Below are 16,146 nucleotides of genomic sequence, written 5' to 3' on the forward strand. Positions count from 1 at the left end.
AAGAAGACTTGGGTTTGAATCTCGGCCCTGCCAGTAACTAGGAACTTTGGGCAAAGTCCCTTAACCTCCACTCCCTCCTTTCCGAAGTGGAAATCATGGCTCCTCCCTTGTAAATAATTAAATGAAGTAATGGATGTAAAAATCCTATCAATCAGTAAATAAATATGAGGCATCGATAGAAAGTGGTATTCCTGCCCCATCCCACACTCGGCATTTGGGGAGCCTGGGTCATTTTCTCCTTTAAGAATACTGTGTAGACGCTTTCTGCCTGATGGGCTATGTGGTAGGCTCTGGGGAATCCAAAGGCATGGCCCCTGCCCGGGGAAGATGTATGGTCCAGCTGGGAAGACAGGTCATAAAAGGATGACTGAGTGTACCGGCTAGTTGATCGATACTATTTGAATGGCTTGGGCAATAAGTGCTTTAAGAAAACAGGGGAGAGAGATCGGCCCTGTGTCTTGGGGAGAGAGGAAATGGAGCCTTCAGTGAAAGGGAAGGGCCCTTCCTTTCTTTGCAGAATGTACTGTGAAACTAAGCCTTCGGCCACAGCCAGGACACAGAGGGACACGGGGTTGAGTCTGTGCCCTGTGAGACAGGAACGCTCTTGTCTTTTATGATACAGTTCAAAAACCACCAGCATGAAGTTTCACTGTGGATCTGGAGTGGCCTTGGAGGTGGACACAGTCCTGGGACGCTCGGAGTGTTTCCCTTGCAGCCCGCCCAGCCGGCATCAGACTTGGTACCTCAGAGCCTCCACTCTTGATCCCCTTGAATGTCCCCTTGAGTGTTCTAGATCTGGTCAGGAGATGATTCTAGAGTGTGCACTGGGTGCTTGGGTCTTCTGAGTAACATTGGGGACAACTAGCTTTCCGCGTTATGAGTTTTCTGTCAATAGTAGATGCTCAGCAAAGGCCGGAAGCAAAAATATGGTGGAAGGCCATTCAAGCATCCCACATGTTGGGGCACTGGGACTGGAGGGCCAGGCTTCCATTTATCAGATATTCAGGGTCCTTTCAGCCCTGAGCTGTGGCTACTGGATATTGCAGAAGACGATGCAGGTCAAGGGAAGGCGGTCCTTGCCTGTGAGGAAGTTACAGTCTAAACACGGCAATGGGACCCAGGTGGACCCTGTGGTGAGCTGTGCAGGACGCTGCCATCAAGTGGTTTCAGTCCTCCGGGAGTGTTCCGATCTGAATTGGACAGCTGTTGGTTTGACCTCAACTCCATCCCTTTCTTTCCCCTGTGTGCTCTGAATTGCAAGGAACTACATTTCCCAGGTGTGTTTGCCCTCTGGCCTTCAGACAGTTTAGCCAGAAGGATGCACAGCAGGGACATAGGAAGGTGGGAAGAAGGGAAAAGCCCAGGGTATTTCTCCCCACTCGTTCTCTACCTCCTATGGTGTTTTCTGTGTAGCTCCAGCCCCTCCCTCTCTGAACCACTCCCATTGGGCAGCTCCTGTGAACTGCCCCAACTCTGGTAACACCTTTCTCTCTCCAGGCCTAGAGGTGGTAGCAAAGCTCCTCATGTGCTAATCCACGGTTGCCTTTCTGCCCCCTGTATGTCTTCTCTACTCAAATCCCTGTATTAAATTGCCTCTACTTGAAAGACCTAGAGTGGCTTGTCTTTTTCTGGCTCAGACCCTGAAGGATGTACCACCCAAATCAGGCCCCATAGAGCCTTTGGCTGTTCCCACCCTGAATAATCCCATGGAAGCCATGGTAAGATAATGGCTGCCCTAATGAATTCAGGGTACCAGACTTTTTTTTCCCCCTGCAAAGAAAACAGAATTGTAGAATAATTTCAAAATAGTCTGGCTGTCTAGATTTCTCCACGGGTGGCCACTGGGATGTGTAGAATTACAATCTTTTCTTCGTGGGCCTCTCATTTTGTAGGATGATGGGTGCCTCCTTCCTTTCCAACTGTGAGAAGAACTATTTTGATTTTTAAAAAAATTCATGCAGTCATTCTCCCCCTCCCCCTATTTGCCTGGGCTGTTGATCTTGCGATATATTTATAGAGATCGTGGTTGGCTGACCAGGAGTTATTTTGCAATAGGAATTTGTAAGATTTCTACTTTGAGCATGTGTTCCAGACTTTCCTTTCTTTAAAAAGAAAAAATCTTTCTTAGAGCATCTACTTTGCCCTTCTGTAATTATTTCTTTTCACAGCCAAAGTAAGCCTTGTGTTTTGCACATAGTTTTTTTGTGTGTATTTCTTCTGTCTCTGGTCTTTTTTTTAATATATATAAATTTATTTATTTATTTATTTATGGCTGCGCTGGGTCTTCATTGCTGCGCCCAGGCTTTCTCTAGTTGTGGTGAGCGGGGGCTACTCTTCATTGCAGTGTGCGGGCTTCTCTTGTTGTGGAGCATGAGCTCTAGGCGCACAGGCTTCAGTAGTTGTGGCACGTGGGCTCTCAAGCACAGGCTCAGTAGTTGTGGCTCACGGGCTTAGTTGCTCCGTGACATGTGGGATCTTCCTGGACTAGGGCTCGAACCCGTGTCCCCTACATTGACAGGCAGATTCTTAACCACGTGCCACCAGGGAAGTCCATCTGGTCTTCTCTCTTCTTTGGTGTCTCTTTTTACTCCAAATTTTAAAAGACCATGGCTCCTTCTTCATGTAGGAAATGTTCTTGCAAATGAGAATGTGGTGACTGGAAAATGGGTGCTTTGGGGATCAGGAGACCTCTGTTTCTCTATCTGTAAAAGAAGAGTGTTGGACTAGATTAGTGGGGGCAAGCATGCTACTGTCCCCAGCCTTACCTCGCTCACTGCAGACATCAATAATCAGTCACAGCACTCTTACTAGCTGAGCTCTGATACGGCCCCAGAATCTTTCTCGACACATTGCCCCAGGCAGCCATGTCTAATAGATGAGAATTGGCGCTGAAAATAAAGCCTGTTTGCCATTCTTGGACTAGATGATTCCCTAGACCCCATTCACATAATGGTTCTCTAAGTATTGGTAGTACAATTCCTTTCTTCTTTAAATCAACTGACTGACCTTTATTACACTCCATCGGTATGCAGCACAGCCCTGGGTGCTGTGGAGCCACAGAGGAGCTCTAAAAAACTAGCCACCCTCATGGAACTTGCAGTTTAGTTGGGAGCAAGACTGCAGAGAGAGATGACGTTCCCAGGTTTGCCCAGGCACGCCCTTGGTGCTGTAGGAGGTTGTCCCTGTGGTCAGGGAAGGCTTCTTGGAGCAGGGCCTGGGGTCCAGCCAGTCAGAGGGGAATGCAGTCTAGGCAGTGGGACAGCGTGGGGAGAAACAAACAACAGGGCCAGCAAGTTTCAGAACTAGGAGGGTCTTCAGAGTTCATCTGATCAGAACTCTCCGTTTATAACTCAGGAAACTGAGGCTCAGAGGAAGAAAGGGACTTGCCCGAATTTTAGTAAATGATAATTATATAGCTAAAGTTTAATAAATGATAAATCATTTTAATAAATGATAATTATTTCTATAGTTAATACTTGTAGAGCACCATATGCCAGGCATTGTTTTGAGAGCTTTAATATATTAACTGATTTAGTCCGAAGTAACCTTGTAAGGTGACTACTATTATTTGTCCTATTTGACAGATGAGGAAACTGAGTCTCAGAGGGTTAAGTGATTTACCCAGCGTCACACGGCTTGTAAGTGGTGGAGTCAGGATTTGAACCTAGGCCATCCGGATCCAGATTCTCTACGGGGAACTACTAAATCCTGTTGGAGTCATCAGAACATGTTCTTGTTTTTTTTTACTGTATTAATTTTACTCACCACCACCAGTGGAATCATAATGACATCACCCAGATCTGTGCTCATACAGTACTTTTAGCACTAGCTGAGAATGTTAACAGATTTATATGTTTTTATTCTAACCAACAGCTGTGTTTCGTGGGGCTTTTTCTGTCTGTTTTACATAGGAGAAAACTGAGACTGCGAGAGGTGATGTGACTTGAGGCGGGTCACAGAGCTAGTAAGTGTCCCAGGCAGAATTTGGAGTCAGGTCTGCTGGACTCCAGATGTCAGAGTTGGAAGGTTTCTGAGACACTGCCAGTCCAGCAGCCTCATTGGACGGGTGGGCAAATGGAGGGCCAGACATTGCCTCTGCCAGCAGTCAGAGGGGGTCTCCTGGCATGGGGGACTGCTGCTCCTCCCTGAGGACTGTCTGGGCACGCCTGCCTCACTAAGCCCTTTACCTGGTCCCCTTGAAGAGGTTTGGAGTTGCCCTTACTTGCTGCCTTGTTTAAAAATACCTAAGGGGTTGACTTTTAAAAAACTCTGTCCCCCAATTCCCCAATCCTGGAGTTCACTAATTTGAAGGTTGCAACCCTCTGTATTCATAATATGGTTTTTTTCCCATGAAGCAAAAAAGTTTTTCTTTTTTTACGCCCCACCCCCACCCCCAACTTCCTGCTGATCTGAAATGAATATTTATCATGTATTTAATGAGTAATCTGAGTCTTGGCTTGGTGAGGCTGTACCCAGGACATGGTTTATGGCTGATCTGGTTTTAACTTGCTCCAGGCGGTTTTCCCTGGAGTTTTCTGTAAAATCATAAACCTGGAGAGAGAATTTTTGTGGAATCCAGTCACGTGACTTGCTCTTTTGTAAATTGAGAGATTAACTGTGTGATGGTTAAGAACTGAGATGCATTTCTTTTTTCAAAAGAAAACAAACAGAGCAGCATTTATGCACCCAGAGGAGCGTGTCCTCTTCTAAAGATGGGGAAACTCACTCGCCAAGGTCACCCCTCTGGGCCTTGGAGCAGCATGGCACTGGGTTTGAGAACGTGAACTTGGAATCGGAGTATCTGCGTTGGAAGCCCGGCTGAGCCTCTTCCCGGCTGTTCCAACACCCTGCAAGCTCTGGGTCCTCGCCTGGACAGTGGGGCTGGGAACGGTCCCTACTGCTTAGGGTGGTTGAGGAGATTAAATGAGACGGTGCGCACGATGCCTGCGCCCCGGGCTGGCATACAGGAGGTGCTCAGTAGATACTGGCCTCTTGGGATCGCTGGTGTTATCCCTCTTCGGGGCCCTTGATGCCCGACTAATAATACAAGCTGACGCTATGTGGATGTAAAGGCCCTGCTCTAAGTGTGAGACTGATAAACTCACTTCATCCTCACAGCAGCTTGTGAGGTGGCCACTCCCATCACTCCCATTTTACAGAGGAAGGAAGTGAAGCACTGAGAGGTCAATTTACTCGCCCAAGGTCCAGCTAGCAAGTGGCGGAGTTTGTGCTCCCGCCTGATTCCCAGTGACTACCACCCTTGCTGCTGAGGTCCTTCACATCTCTCTTCCTCAGTCTTGGAGGCTGAGGGCTTTTTGACTGCTGGTCCTGGGGAGGGACTATGGGCTCCCCTTGTGGCCCCATCCAGCGCCCTGGGATGAGAACGAGTCTTGTAGTCCGGGTGGTGAGTCCCACATGGCAGCCCGGAGGAGGCACCTGCCCCTCCGCTCTGAGCCAGGATCCCGCCACTTCTTCTAAGGCCCATGAGTCAGGCCTCAGGGGTGGAAGTGGGTTCACCTTTTACTCCTGGCCCTCTGCACACAATGCCAGGCCGACAGCGTTCCTCAGCAGCTGCAGTGGTGCATTTATTTTTAAACCTGTCACTTACTGAGCAACTACTGCATGCCAGCTCCACCCTGGGTGCCTTCCAAATGCTGCCGCAGGAGATCTTTGTCACTCCCAATAGCTCTAGGTCCTGGGGCTTTCTCTCCTCCACCGCGGTTCCCAAAAGCATCATCTCTTCCCTGGAAGATGACAGTGGCCTCCGTGTTGGGCTCCCTGCCTCTATACCGCAGCCAGCAGGTGCTTCCAGAGGTGCACATGCCTTCTGGGCAGCCTGTGAGCCTTGGAGTAAAGCCGCAACTCCTCAGCCTGGTTTACAGGTGCTCAGTAATGACCAGCTGTTGATGGCGACGACAAAGACGACGACGATGATGGTGATGATAATGATGACGGTGATGGTGATGATGTCAGTAATAGGGTCCTGCTCCAGTCCACGTGGCTGCCCACCAGAGAGGAGAAGAACCTGCCTATACCTGGAAACTCGTATGAAACAGACAAGGCATGTGCTCGTTCCATTCCCAGGAAGCCTGATTTATTTCTTGATACTTGTCCTCAGATAGCAAGGGCTTGGGGAGGGGTCCCGTAACCTAGAGGAATAAAGACATTGGTCATTTCCCACGGGTTTCCCTTGTAGTTGGAAACATGGTCAGTCAATGAGGGGCCTCCCTCAGCCTCTGGGGCTCTGGCTTGGGGTCTGGTCAGGAGCTCCCTGTGTGAGCCTGGCCATGTCAGTGGGCTGGTCCCTTCCTCCAGAGGTGGAGACCCTCAGAGAAGTCTCCAGCCCTGTGGGGTTCAGGGACCCAGGCTTCCCAGCTTGGCAAGATGGCACCCTTCTGCTTGCTCACCGGCACCCAGCTTGTGTTAGCTCCATTTGCATTAGATTTTGCATTCCCACTGTTGAATGGGAGCTCTGTGTGCCCTGTTCCAGCATCCTCCCTCAAGAAAGCCCTTCCTGATCCTATAGTCTCAATGGATCCTGCTGTTAAAGATGCTCATGGAACCCAGGACTTTCTCTTCAGAGCATGTCTCTCAGTTGGTAATTATAAATGGGTAGCATGAAATAAATAATCACGGCCTGTCTCCCCCACTGTTCTCGTTGCTGCTGTGTCCCCAGTAACTTCCCTGGTGCCCAGTACATAGTAGGCACTTAATGGGTAGTATTTGGGTGAATGAATAAGGAACCATGTCTGATTCATCTTAGTATCAGTCCCCCAAGGCCTTGCTCAGAATCACACATCTAGTCTGAACTCTATAAATACCTACCGAAAAATGGTACCAGCCACCTGGGTTCCAGTTCTTTTAACCCAGAGTCTTCTCTGGTAGCCTCCACTCCACCCCTCAAGCTTGGAACCACTCAGTCAGTGGCTTTGAGTAACCGTGTTCAGTTGGGAAAATAAATACAGAAGTAGAACCAAGTACCACAAGCTAGAACCATATCACTGAGTGCGATCTAAGAAGGAAGGTCTAATTAGGGAACTTATAACAGATTTAGTTCCCTGGGAATGGAATCCTCTTTTAACTTGCAAAGCTATTGTTCAGTGTTGGTACAGTCACCCTTCGTGGACGTGTTTCATGAACACCTGGTGTGTAAAAGTGGGGACTACCTGTGCTTGAGTTGGGGCCCAGTGGTTGGATAGGAAAACGGTTTATCTACATCGTTTGGGGGCAGGTTTGATTCGTTTGTTCTAGAGATGAAGGGCCAAGTATGTAGAGGAAATGGCCATGGACTTGGGGTGAGAAGACATGTGTGAGCCCCGGCCATGCCATTGGCCAGCTGTGTGACCTTGGGTACGTCACTTGGCCCCTTGGGTGCTTGGTGCATTCTTGGTCAAAGGGGATAAACTGCAGTGTCTTCTTCGCGGGGTTACTGGAGGGTTCAGTGCAGTGACAATCTATAAAGTGCTGTGCTGATGTTCAACATTCTCATGCACCAGAGAGACGCGATCCATTTTTCTTGGTCCAAGACTTTTGGAATCTTCCCTGATTCTTTTTTTTCATACCCCACCTCCAGTTCGTCAGCAAGTCCTATTGGTTCTACCTTCCAGTCTACTCAGAACGCAGTGTTTTTCCTCAGTTCCCTCACTACCACGACCCTGGTCCCAGCCACCTTCATCATTTTCCTGGGCTGGAAAAAGATGGATCCTTTTCCCATCCTTGCCTACGGTCTGTTCTCAACACAGCATCCAGAATGATCTTTTAAAATGGAAGTCAAATGACATTTGACTCTGCCCAAACCTTCCAGTGGCTCCCCAGAGTAAAAGCCAAAGCCCTTCAGTGGCTGTGAGGCTCTTCCCCCGACCTCTTCTCATCCTTGCCTCACTCTGCCGCAGACACACTGGCATCCTCTTTGTGCGTTGAGCGCACCAGGTACACTCTTGCCCTTGGGTCTTCCCACTGGCCATTCCTTTTTCCCTAGTCACCACATGGCCAACCCCCCTCACCTTCCATTGTTTACCCAGTGACACCTACTCTGACCACCTTATTTAAAATTGCAGCCCACGGCTCCTCCCTTGGCCCAGCATTCTGATTATCCCCTGCCCTTCTCTGTTTTTCCCCCCATAGGACTGATTACTTTCTAGCATATTATGTATCTTACTAATTTATTACTCCTAATACTACCATCCGCGCCCTCTGCATATAATCACAATGAAGGCAGGGATATATCCCAACTGCCTAGAACAGTGTCCGGTGCATAGAAGGAGCTCAGTAAATACTTGTCAGATGAACGAATGACTTTCTTCTGACTTGAGTCATGTATCTCAATGGGACAGAAAGTTCAAGTTAAATTTGGGGGAATCCACTGGCTGTTGGAAAGGAAAGAGATATATAAATGAGGTTTGAGTTGTTTCAGACCCACCTGTCCTCCTCTCAGTAAATAGTAGGGGACATAGAATCATCTTCTGGGCAGGTCCTGGGGCTCTGGTAGGTGCTTCTCGAAGGTTCGGTGCCTCCTGCAGGCCTCCAGGTCAAGTGCACTTGGTTTCACTCACCACTGACGCTGAGCATCTTCCTGCAGGGTCAGTTATACCAGTTGGAAATTTAAAACAGAATTTTTGTGTTCAAATTAACATACATACGTATATATACGGTACACAGACATATTTTGGACTAATATGCATTTGGTACTTGTGGATATAACATTCACGTGAATTAGTAAGAAAGAAAATGAGATTTCAGAGACGTTTGAGCATGCAGAGAACGTCCCTCCTCTCCCGGTTCACGTTCACTCTTCCCTTCCAAGGGTGGAAGGAAGCCGAGAAGCAGTGGACACTGGGGATTTGGAATTGTCCAGTAGTGGATATGAGGCTGTCCACCCAAAGCCAAGCATAGTGTTTAACATATAGTAGGCTTTCAAGAAATATCTGTTGAATGAAGAAAGGAGTGATTGATTATTTAAGATCAGTTGTTACATTTTATCCAAGTATAGTTGCCAATGCAGTTTATCGTTCATCTCAGCAACCTCTCGGTATCAGTATTTCCTGAGAAATAATAATTAGCGGATTCAACCTTATTTGCTGAATATTTGTGCCAGACCCTGAGCTGGGTGCTGGAGACATCGCCACGTGTAGGATGCGGTCTTTATCCAGGGGGAGCAGCACAGTCTGGGAGGCACAGGCCTTCCAGGAACTGTGGTCCCCATCCCATAGAGCTGGTGAAAGGCACTGGTGGTGGTGAGTTAGCAGTGGTGGGAGAACAATGAACAGGGACTAATCAGATCTGCTGGGGGGAGGGGGAATCGTTGAAGTCTCCAGAGAGGAAGCAATGTTTGTGTTGCAGTGGGGGAGGGAAAAGGCAAGATCCTAATTATACCACCAGGGAAATGTGCTGCCTCAAGTCCATCCTTGGCTTGACTAGCTGATGCACCATCTTGGAGATGCCCACTCCACCCTCTCAGAGCTCCGGGTCCATGAGCCCTCACATTTGCAGTGGCCCCTCGGCCTCCCTGAGCCTCTGGCTCCGCTCTCTTATCGCAGAAAGGCATTTCATTCTTTGAGATCAGGCAGCCAGGACCCAAGGAGCTGTTTTCCTCCATTGTGCAAGCATGACAAATCATTAATTTTTGATTGATTTGCTTAGAATTATGGGCGTCCCAGCATTCTTTCCGCCGCTGAACAGCTGTATAACAAATGAATATATCAGTGTGCACAAAAGATTGGCGATCTAAGAGAAGCAATTACATTGGCCACCCTCCCCCACTCTCACCCCTTCCCGGGCAATGAAGGAAGGAAATTTTTACCAGAAATTCCTCAAGTGGCTTTAAAAAAAAAAATGCCTTTTTATAATTGAATTAAGTCTTTATCTCTTCATCTTTTGCAGCAGATTTCCAAGCACACACCAGTTCCCCATGTGCTTGCTTGGGTTCCATCCATCCAGGAAGAATGTTTAATAATGAAATTTCAACTCACAAATTAAAACCAAAATGAAAAAAGGAAAAAAAAAAAAAAAAGGAGCAAATTCTACCCCTCCTTTTTGCTTTTTTTTTTTTTTTCGGTCGCTGCTATTCCTTTAAGATTTTGGAACAGTACCAGTGCACTAAATGTGACCTCCATAACTTTTAAATTAAGAATTTATGCTGGCTTGAAATTTATGAAATATTTCAGCATGAAAGAAAGCCTTTTTCCCTCAGGAAAATTGAGCAATAAATCACAGCACTGTGGATTTACTGCCCTAGAGCCAGCGAGAGATAGGATTTTTTTTTTTTTTTTTGCTTCATTCTGAAAAAAATGTAATCATATAAGACAGCTTAGCTGCTATCCTCCCACTCTCTAGAATTTTTAATTTCAGCTGTTTCTGCTTGGATTTATTTCCAATATTCCTGCTCGGCTTTTCAATTTCCTCAGTTATTAAATTTTAATTCAGTGCATTAGCATTTAAATTAAAAAAGGGTTTATTTTATCGAAATCGTTGGCCAGCCCCCATCCCGTAGCACACGAATTGCCTGTTTCTGCCATTTGCACAAAATGTGAAATGCAGCTAATGTCTTACAACTTACATTTGCACAAATTTAGAAATAAAATTTCTGGGTTTGGAATAATATTTTCTTTCCAAGAAAATCCTTAATAAGAGAATGGAAAAGAACAACTTAACGTTCATTTGGGAGGGAAGAGGAGGGTCGAATGAAACTAAAAATAGCCTTGCCCGGGTCCTGAGAAGAAGCTGGTGTGTTAGGAATGGATGGGGCTGGGAGAGGAAGCAGGTGCCCTTACGGGGAGCGGGGGCGGGGTGAGGGGGGGGGCTTGGATACCTTTACCCCCAGCTATGTGAAAGTGAGGAAGAGGACCTCTCATGAGTCAGTTCACTTCCCCCACCATATTTTATTTACCCTTGAGGGGTTTGGTTAAGGTTGGGTCAGCTCCACATAGAGTATCAGAGATGAAGAGGAGGGGGAGATGATCGGATTGAACTCTCGTGCCTCCCGTGCCTGTTTTTACCTATGAGAACCTCAGGTCCAGGGAAAGGAAAGAGCTTGCCCAAGGTTCAAAGTGAGACCCAGACAGAGCCAGGCAGAAGCTGCATCTTTAGGAGCACATGGTCCAGTGGCAACAGCAATAGAGTTTCCATTACTTCAGTGGTTACTACACATCCCTGGCCTGTGCTTAGTAGTTTACCTACATAGCTGCATTCAGTATCATTCTGACCAGCCCTTTGGAGAAGGCCTCAGGGCTCTGGGGTCTGGTAGATGCTCATGACCTTCTGACTTGCAGCCCAGGATTCAGATCAGGCCCGGAGACAGGCTGGGAAGACTCCTGGCTCAGTCCAGGCCTGGCTCTGCCTCTTGCTCGTCTGCTGTGTAATCTTGTACAAGTCACTGTTTTTCTGTGCCTCGGTTTCTTGGGCCCAATTGGCATATTGCCATTTTTCAGATGAAGAAACTGAGGCCTAGAGAGTGCAGATGAACTGCCAAGGATTATATAGCTTGAAAATGGCAGACCCAGGACTTGAACTCAGACTTGTCTGACTCTAAGCCCTGTGCTCTTGAACTTTGGTTTAAACTGAGAATCAGATCAGATTACACTGGGTAAAGGTGAGTTTGTGGTTTGGGATGAACTGCATGAAATTGCTGGTAGTAGACCACTTGGGCCCAGGAAAATGGCAAAGTCAACTTAATTCAAACAGTAGGGCTTGCTCTGAGATATTTGTGAGGACACAGACAAAGCCGGCCTGGCACCTTAGGGATCTCTACAATGAGAATGGGTGCCCTCAACACTGTGGCTGGGGGGGCCCGAGAGGCTGTCCCCTGTTGTTATGGTGGGTCTGGACTCAGCCAGGCCCGAAGGCTGAGATTGACAGGTGCTGTGGTATTGACACGTGCTCTCTTGGGCATCTGTCACTTGTGCCCATTGTCCATCTCTACCCCCCTTCCCATATCTGCTTCTCATCTCTGCCAATAAACGGACATTTCCCACCCTGCAGGGATGAACTCTTCCCTCCAGCCATCTCATTTCCCCAGTTGTACCATCTAGGCTTCTACAAAAGGATTTGTTTGGACAGCTCTTTGAAAATTTTCAGCATTTTGTCTTTGTTTTATAAAAATGGGTGGAAAACAAAAATGCATGTAGCTACCAGTGATAAGAAGCTCAAATATCATAAACACAGTGAAAGGGAAAATGGGTGGAGATGGTCAGATGTGCCTAAAAGAGAGACTCTTCTCCCCTACCCAGTCCCATGTTCAGCACTCTTGAACTGGTCAACTCTGTGAAATTGTGAAGCAAAAGGACAAAAAAAAAAAAAAAAAAGCATTAAAACAACATTAAAAGAATGTATAAAATTCTAGAAATACATGCCTGGAGTTCAGTTTGAAATTTGAAAGGCTAGAGATCATTGGGGATTTTACAGTTTTTTTAAGCTCTCTGGGATAGAATTTCCACCTCTACCACTTCTGTCTCTTCTGATATGAGCATTATCATTGTATGGATATTGTATGGATATTCGCTTTCCATACAAGTTTGAGGAATGCAAGATGTTGGAAAGAGGCTGTAATTGATCGTGTTCTTTTGCTCCCAGTGAAATGATTTGCAAACCATTTTCCGCTTTCTTGTTTCCTCCATGGAAATAATTCACTGGCATCCCATTAACTGCTCCCTCCCAGGCCTCACGTTTCTACCTCCCTGTTTGTCCTTCACCTTTCCACTTCCCTCGTGTGGGCAGTGGAGGCTGTGTGTGTTCACCCCGATTGTCCCTCCTGAGTGTTGGAGGGAGATAGAATATTCCAGAGCTGAGGAAGGTGGGCATTGGAGTTGACCCAGACCTGGGCTTATAGCCGTGGGATGTTGGATAAATGCCTGAAATACTTAAATGGGGATATTGTGTATGTGTGTTGGGGAACCCATCAAGAGGATTCGGTGAGAGGTGTTGAATGCCCACACACTAGCGCCGGGTGGGAAGTTAGCTCAGGGAGCGAGTCTGGGGTACCCGCAGGGGCCAGGCCGTGGGGTGGGAAGTAGGCAAGAGTGGGTGGTGGGGACTGTGGTGAACCAGGTATGTCAGCTTTAGCTGACCAGTCGTGTGGGACTACGTGTTGCTTTCAGAAGCTGAAATCTGGCTTTCTTGGGGGTGAAATGCCTTTATTTTGATATATCGACTGTTTAAATTGAAGTCTGCCATCTGGTTTTGCCAGCTTGCAGCTTCTCGAAAGCACTCATCCAAAGGTAGCTGCCGCTGTTTTTATTGTAGGTCCTCAATCCTTCATCTGCAATCCTGAAATTCGAAAAGCTTGAAAACAAAAAGATCTTTTGTAACTGGTTAGGCGGCAGAACTTGACCTGAAGGGAGAAGAGGCTAGTGCCCGGTTTCGTTTAGCCCACTTAGAGCTGACTGCATAAGTTTTACTATAGAAATATCAACGTGCTTGAGTACCAGGGGCTCCCCAGACCCTGCCAGGGTTATTTCAAAATAGAGAACACATGCGCCACATTGCCTTTCTAAAATTGGAAAGGCTCTGAATTTGGAAACACATGTACGCTAGAGTCTTGAACCTGCATATTCTAACTGTGATTACCATTATTATTAATGTTTTGACAAAGCTGGGGAATGCATCTCCAACCAGGGGTGGTGGAGAACCCAGGCGTTTTTTCCATGTCCTTGGCCTCCTCATCGAGGTCCCCCCAGCACTGGCCCGGGAGTCAGGATCCCCGAGTATTTGTCACGCAGTCCTCATGAGACATCAGGCAGCTCCCTCCTCTCCCAGGGCCTCAGTCTCTCCATCTGAACCAAAATTTTATGATTTCTGAAAATTCCATTTGGTCAGCCTTATCTTCCCATCACCCAGCCCCAAATAAAAGAGATTATGAAGCAGTGCTCTCTTGCCTCATCCTGCTTGCAGGGTTGGGGGACAGACTATTTTAACATAATAGGATTTTCCCCCTCCAGTTGGTAGGAATAAATCTTCAGCTACTGTTTCACTGGAAATCCCAGCTGAAAATGAAAATGGTGCAATTCAATCTCAGATTTAGTTGGTTACTTACTTTTCACTGAGTCCCCGGGGCTCTGTGGTTGCTGGGTTTGTGTTGGCAGTGGGTGCTCAGTTGGTTTTAAAGGGCCAAGCAAATTGGGGTGGGGGGGGTTGGCTGTCCTAACTCCCTCTTACCACTGGGGGCAGACTTCTAGCCTGGAAGAATGGAGTAGGGCGTTGTGGCTGGCTCACCCCCTCTGAAGGCTGGTGTTTGAGCGGGACCTTGGTAGGGTACATTGGGTAGAATCTGTGTTTTCCTCTTGGGTGATTTAGGTGTTCTGGGTTTCTTTTGCAGGCTGACGGAGCCAGTGCAGCTGGAAGGAAAAGCACGGCCAGCAGGTATGCTCCGCCTCCCCTGCCGCCTACTGCACCACCCCCCACCCCCGCCGCCCCGTCTTCTTCGCCCTGGTTTCATGACTAACAGCTACCTCTCTGTGGTCATCACTTTCCACCTGAAAGGATGAATGGTCCAGGCCAGCTCCGTTTGTTGAGAAGTATCCATACTTCCCTGGAGGATATGAGGTTGTGGGTAGCACTTTCCAGCCCCCCTGGTGCCCTCTCTGGGCACCTGTGACTGGAATCTAAGGATGACTCAGTGCTGAACTGGCCTTGGCCGCTCAAGTTGGGGGAGACTTAGGGTGAAGTGCAAGGCTGGGCAGAAGGACCTGGGCTTGAATCCGGTATCTCGGCTGCTGCCTTGTGAACTCCAGGGACGCCCATCCTAGTCTGGAATTCATCGGTACCGCTTGGGTCCTGCGCTCGTATCCTGAACCCGTCCCTCCAAAGCAGGAGGATGGAATATTCTGCTTAGCCAGACCTCACCCTTGGAGCTGGCAGGAGATGGGGGAGATGTGGTCCCCAAAGGAGAGCTGGGCTGTCGTTACCAAAGATGGGGGAAGGCGATGCTGGACAGGCCCATGTAGTAGACATCCACCACCGGGGACGCAGGCAGGCACTTAACTTGGTGTAAATGTTAGTGTTCCTGCTGCAGTTCGTTTGGTAGAGCAGAGCTGCAGTGGCCAGATGACCTTTATTTAGGGCATTGGAGGCAAGAAGAAGGCAAGGGAGAGGCTAGAGAGACGGCTCCCCAGGCCACACCCTCAAAATCTAGAACAGGCTCTGGGGTTACCTACTGGAGCTGGGTGTGCCAAGCAGAGGCGTTTGCCCTTTAGCACATGGAACACTAGTTCTTCAAATGTTAATAGATTTTTATGGAAAAAAAGGGGTTCTATGGCCAAATAAATTTGAAGGATGGCGAGTTAAACAAAGTCAACAGATTTCTTTGCTGTGGAACTTTTCCAAGCATTTCATGTGCTGGTGTGTTTGCTTGATAGAGAGAGAGAGAGAGAGAGAGAAATGACATGTTTCTCAAACTTACTTAACTACGGAACGCTTTTATTGAGGTTTATCCCATGGAGCCAGTGTTGCAACGTGCTTTGGGAAACCAAGAGCGCAGAAGAGTAAGGTGTTCAGCCCTGTGTTTCAGGGAGATCACTCTGGTCCCCGTTTGCAGGAGATACCAGGCTGGAGGTCAGTGTGTCCCACCCAAGCCATCATGGCCTGGCTTCCACCCACCTCCCCAGTCTCCTCGTATGTCTCCCCCTTGCTCAGCCTGTTTTAGCTACCCTGACCTTCTCTTATTTGTCTAACACTGTAAACCAGGGGTCGCCCATTTTTACCTAGAAAGGGTCAGATGGAAAGTATTTTACACTTCACAGGCCATAGGTCTCTGTGGCAGCTTCTCAGCTCTGCCAGTGTAATTCGAAAGCAGCCATAGATAATACGTAAATACACAAGTGGTCGTAGTTTGCCAACCCCTGGCCTGAGAGCCTTGGCAGCTGCTGTTCCTTTGCCTGGGATGTTCTTTTCCCTGATCTTCCCATGATTCGTGCCCTTTGATCCTTCAGGTCTCAATTGCATCCTCCCCTCTGAGAAGCCTTTTCTGACCCCCTCTGACCCTGCCTGTGTCCCTCGTGGCCAGTTTACGTTCTTCAACTATTCCACGTATTTGTTACTTTTCTCTGCCTCTTGACTGCCAGCTCCAGAGGCGGAGGCCACGTTTGTCCTGTTCACTGCTGTGGGCTGGCCTCCAGCCGGTGCTCAGTGAGTGCTTATGGGATAGGTACAGTGAGT

The 16,146-nt window shown here is 47.9% G+C and overlaps 1 protein-coding gene across 14 annotated transcripts in view; it reads left to right on the top strand.

The window, feature by feature from the left end:
- Positions 1-16,146, top strand: part of ZNF618 (zinc finger protein 618) — a 183,517-nt gene that overhangs the window by 80,487 nt on the left and 86,884 nt on the right. For all 14 annotated transcript variants that reach the window (XM_089913654.1, XM_022578968.3, XM_089913646.1 and 11 more), the window contains exon 2: positions 14,309-14,352. In XM_089913654.1, coding sequence (XP_089769780.1) covers positions 14,309-14,352 — 44 coding nt within the window. The remainder of the gene's footprint in view (positions 1-14,308; positions 14,353-16,146) is intronic.

This window comes from Delphinapterus leucas, chromosome 6, assembly GCF_059928025.1.
Source record: "Delphinapterus leucas isolate spDelLeu-1000000601 "Yukka" chromosome 6, BTC_Dleu_Yukka2, whole genome shotgun sequence".
NCBI lineage: Eukaryota > Metazoa > Chordata > Mammalia > Artiodactyla > Monodontidae > Delphinapterus > Delphinapterus leucas.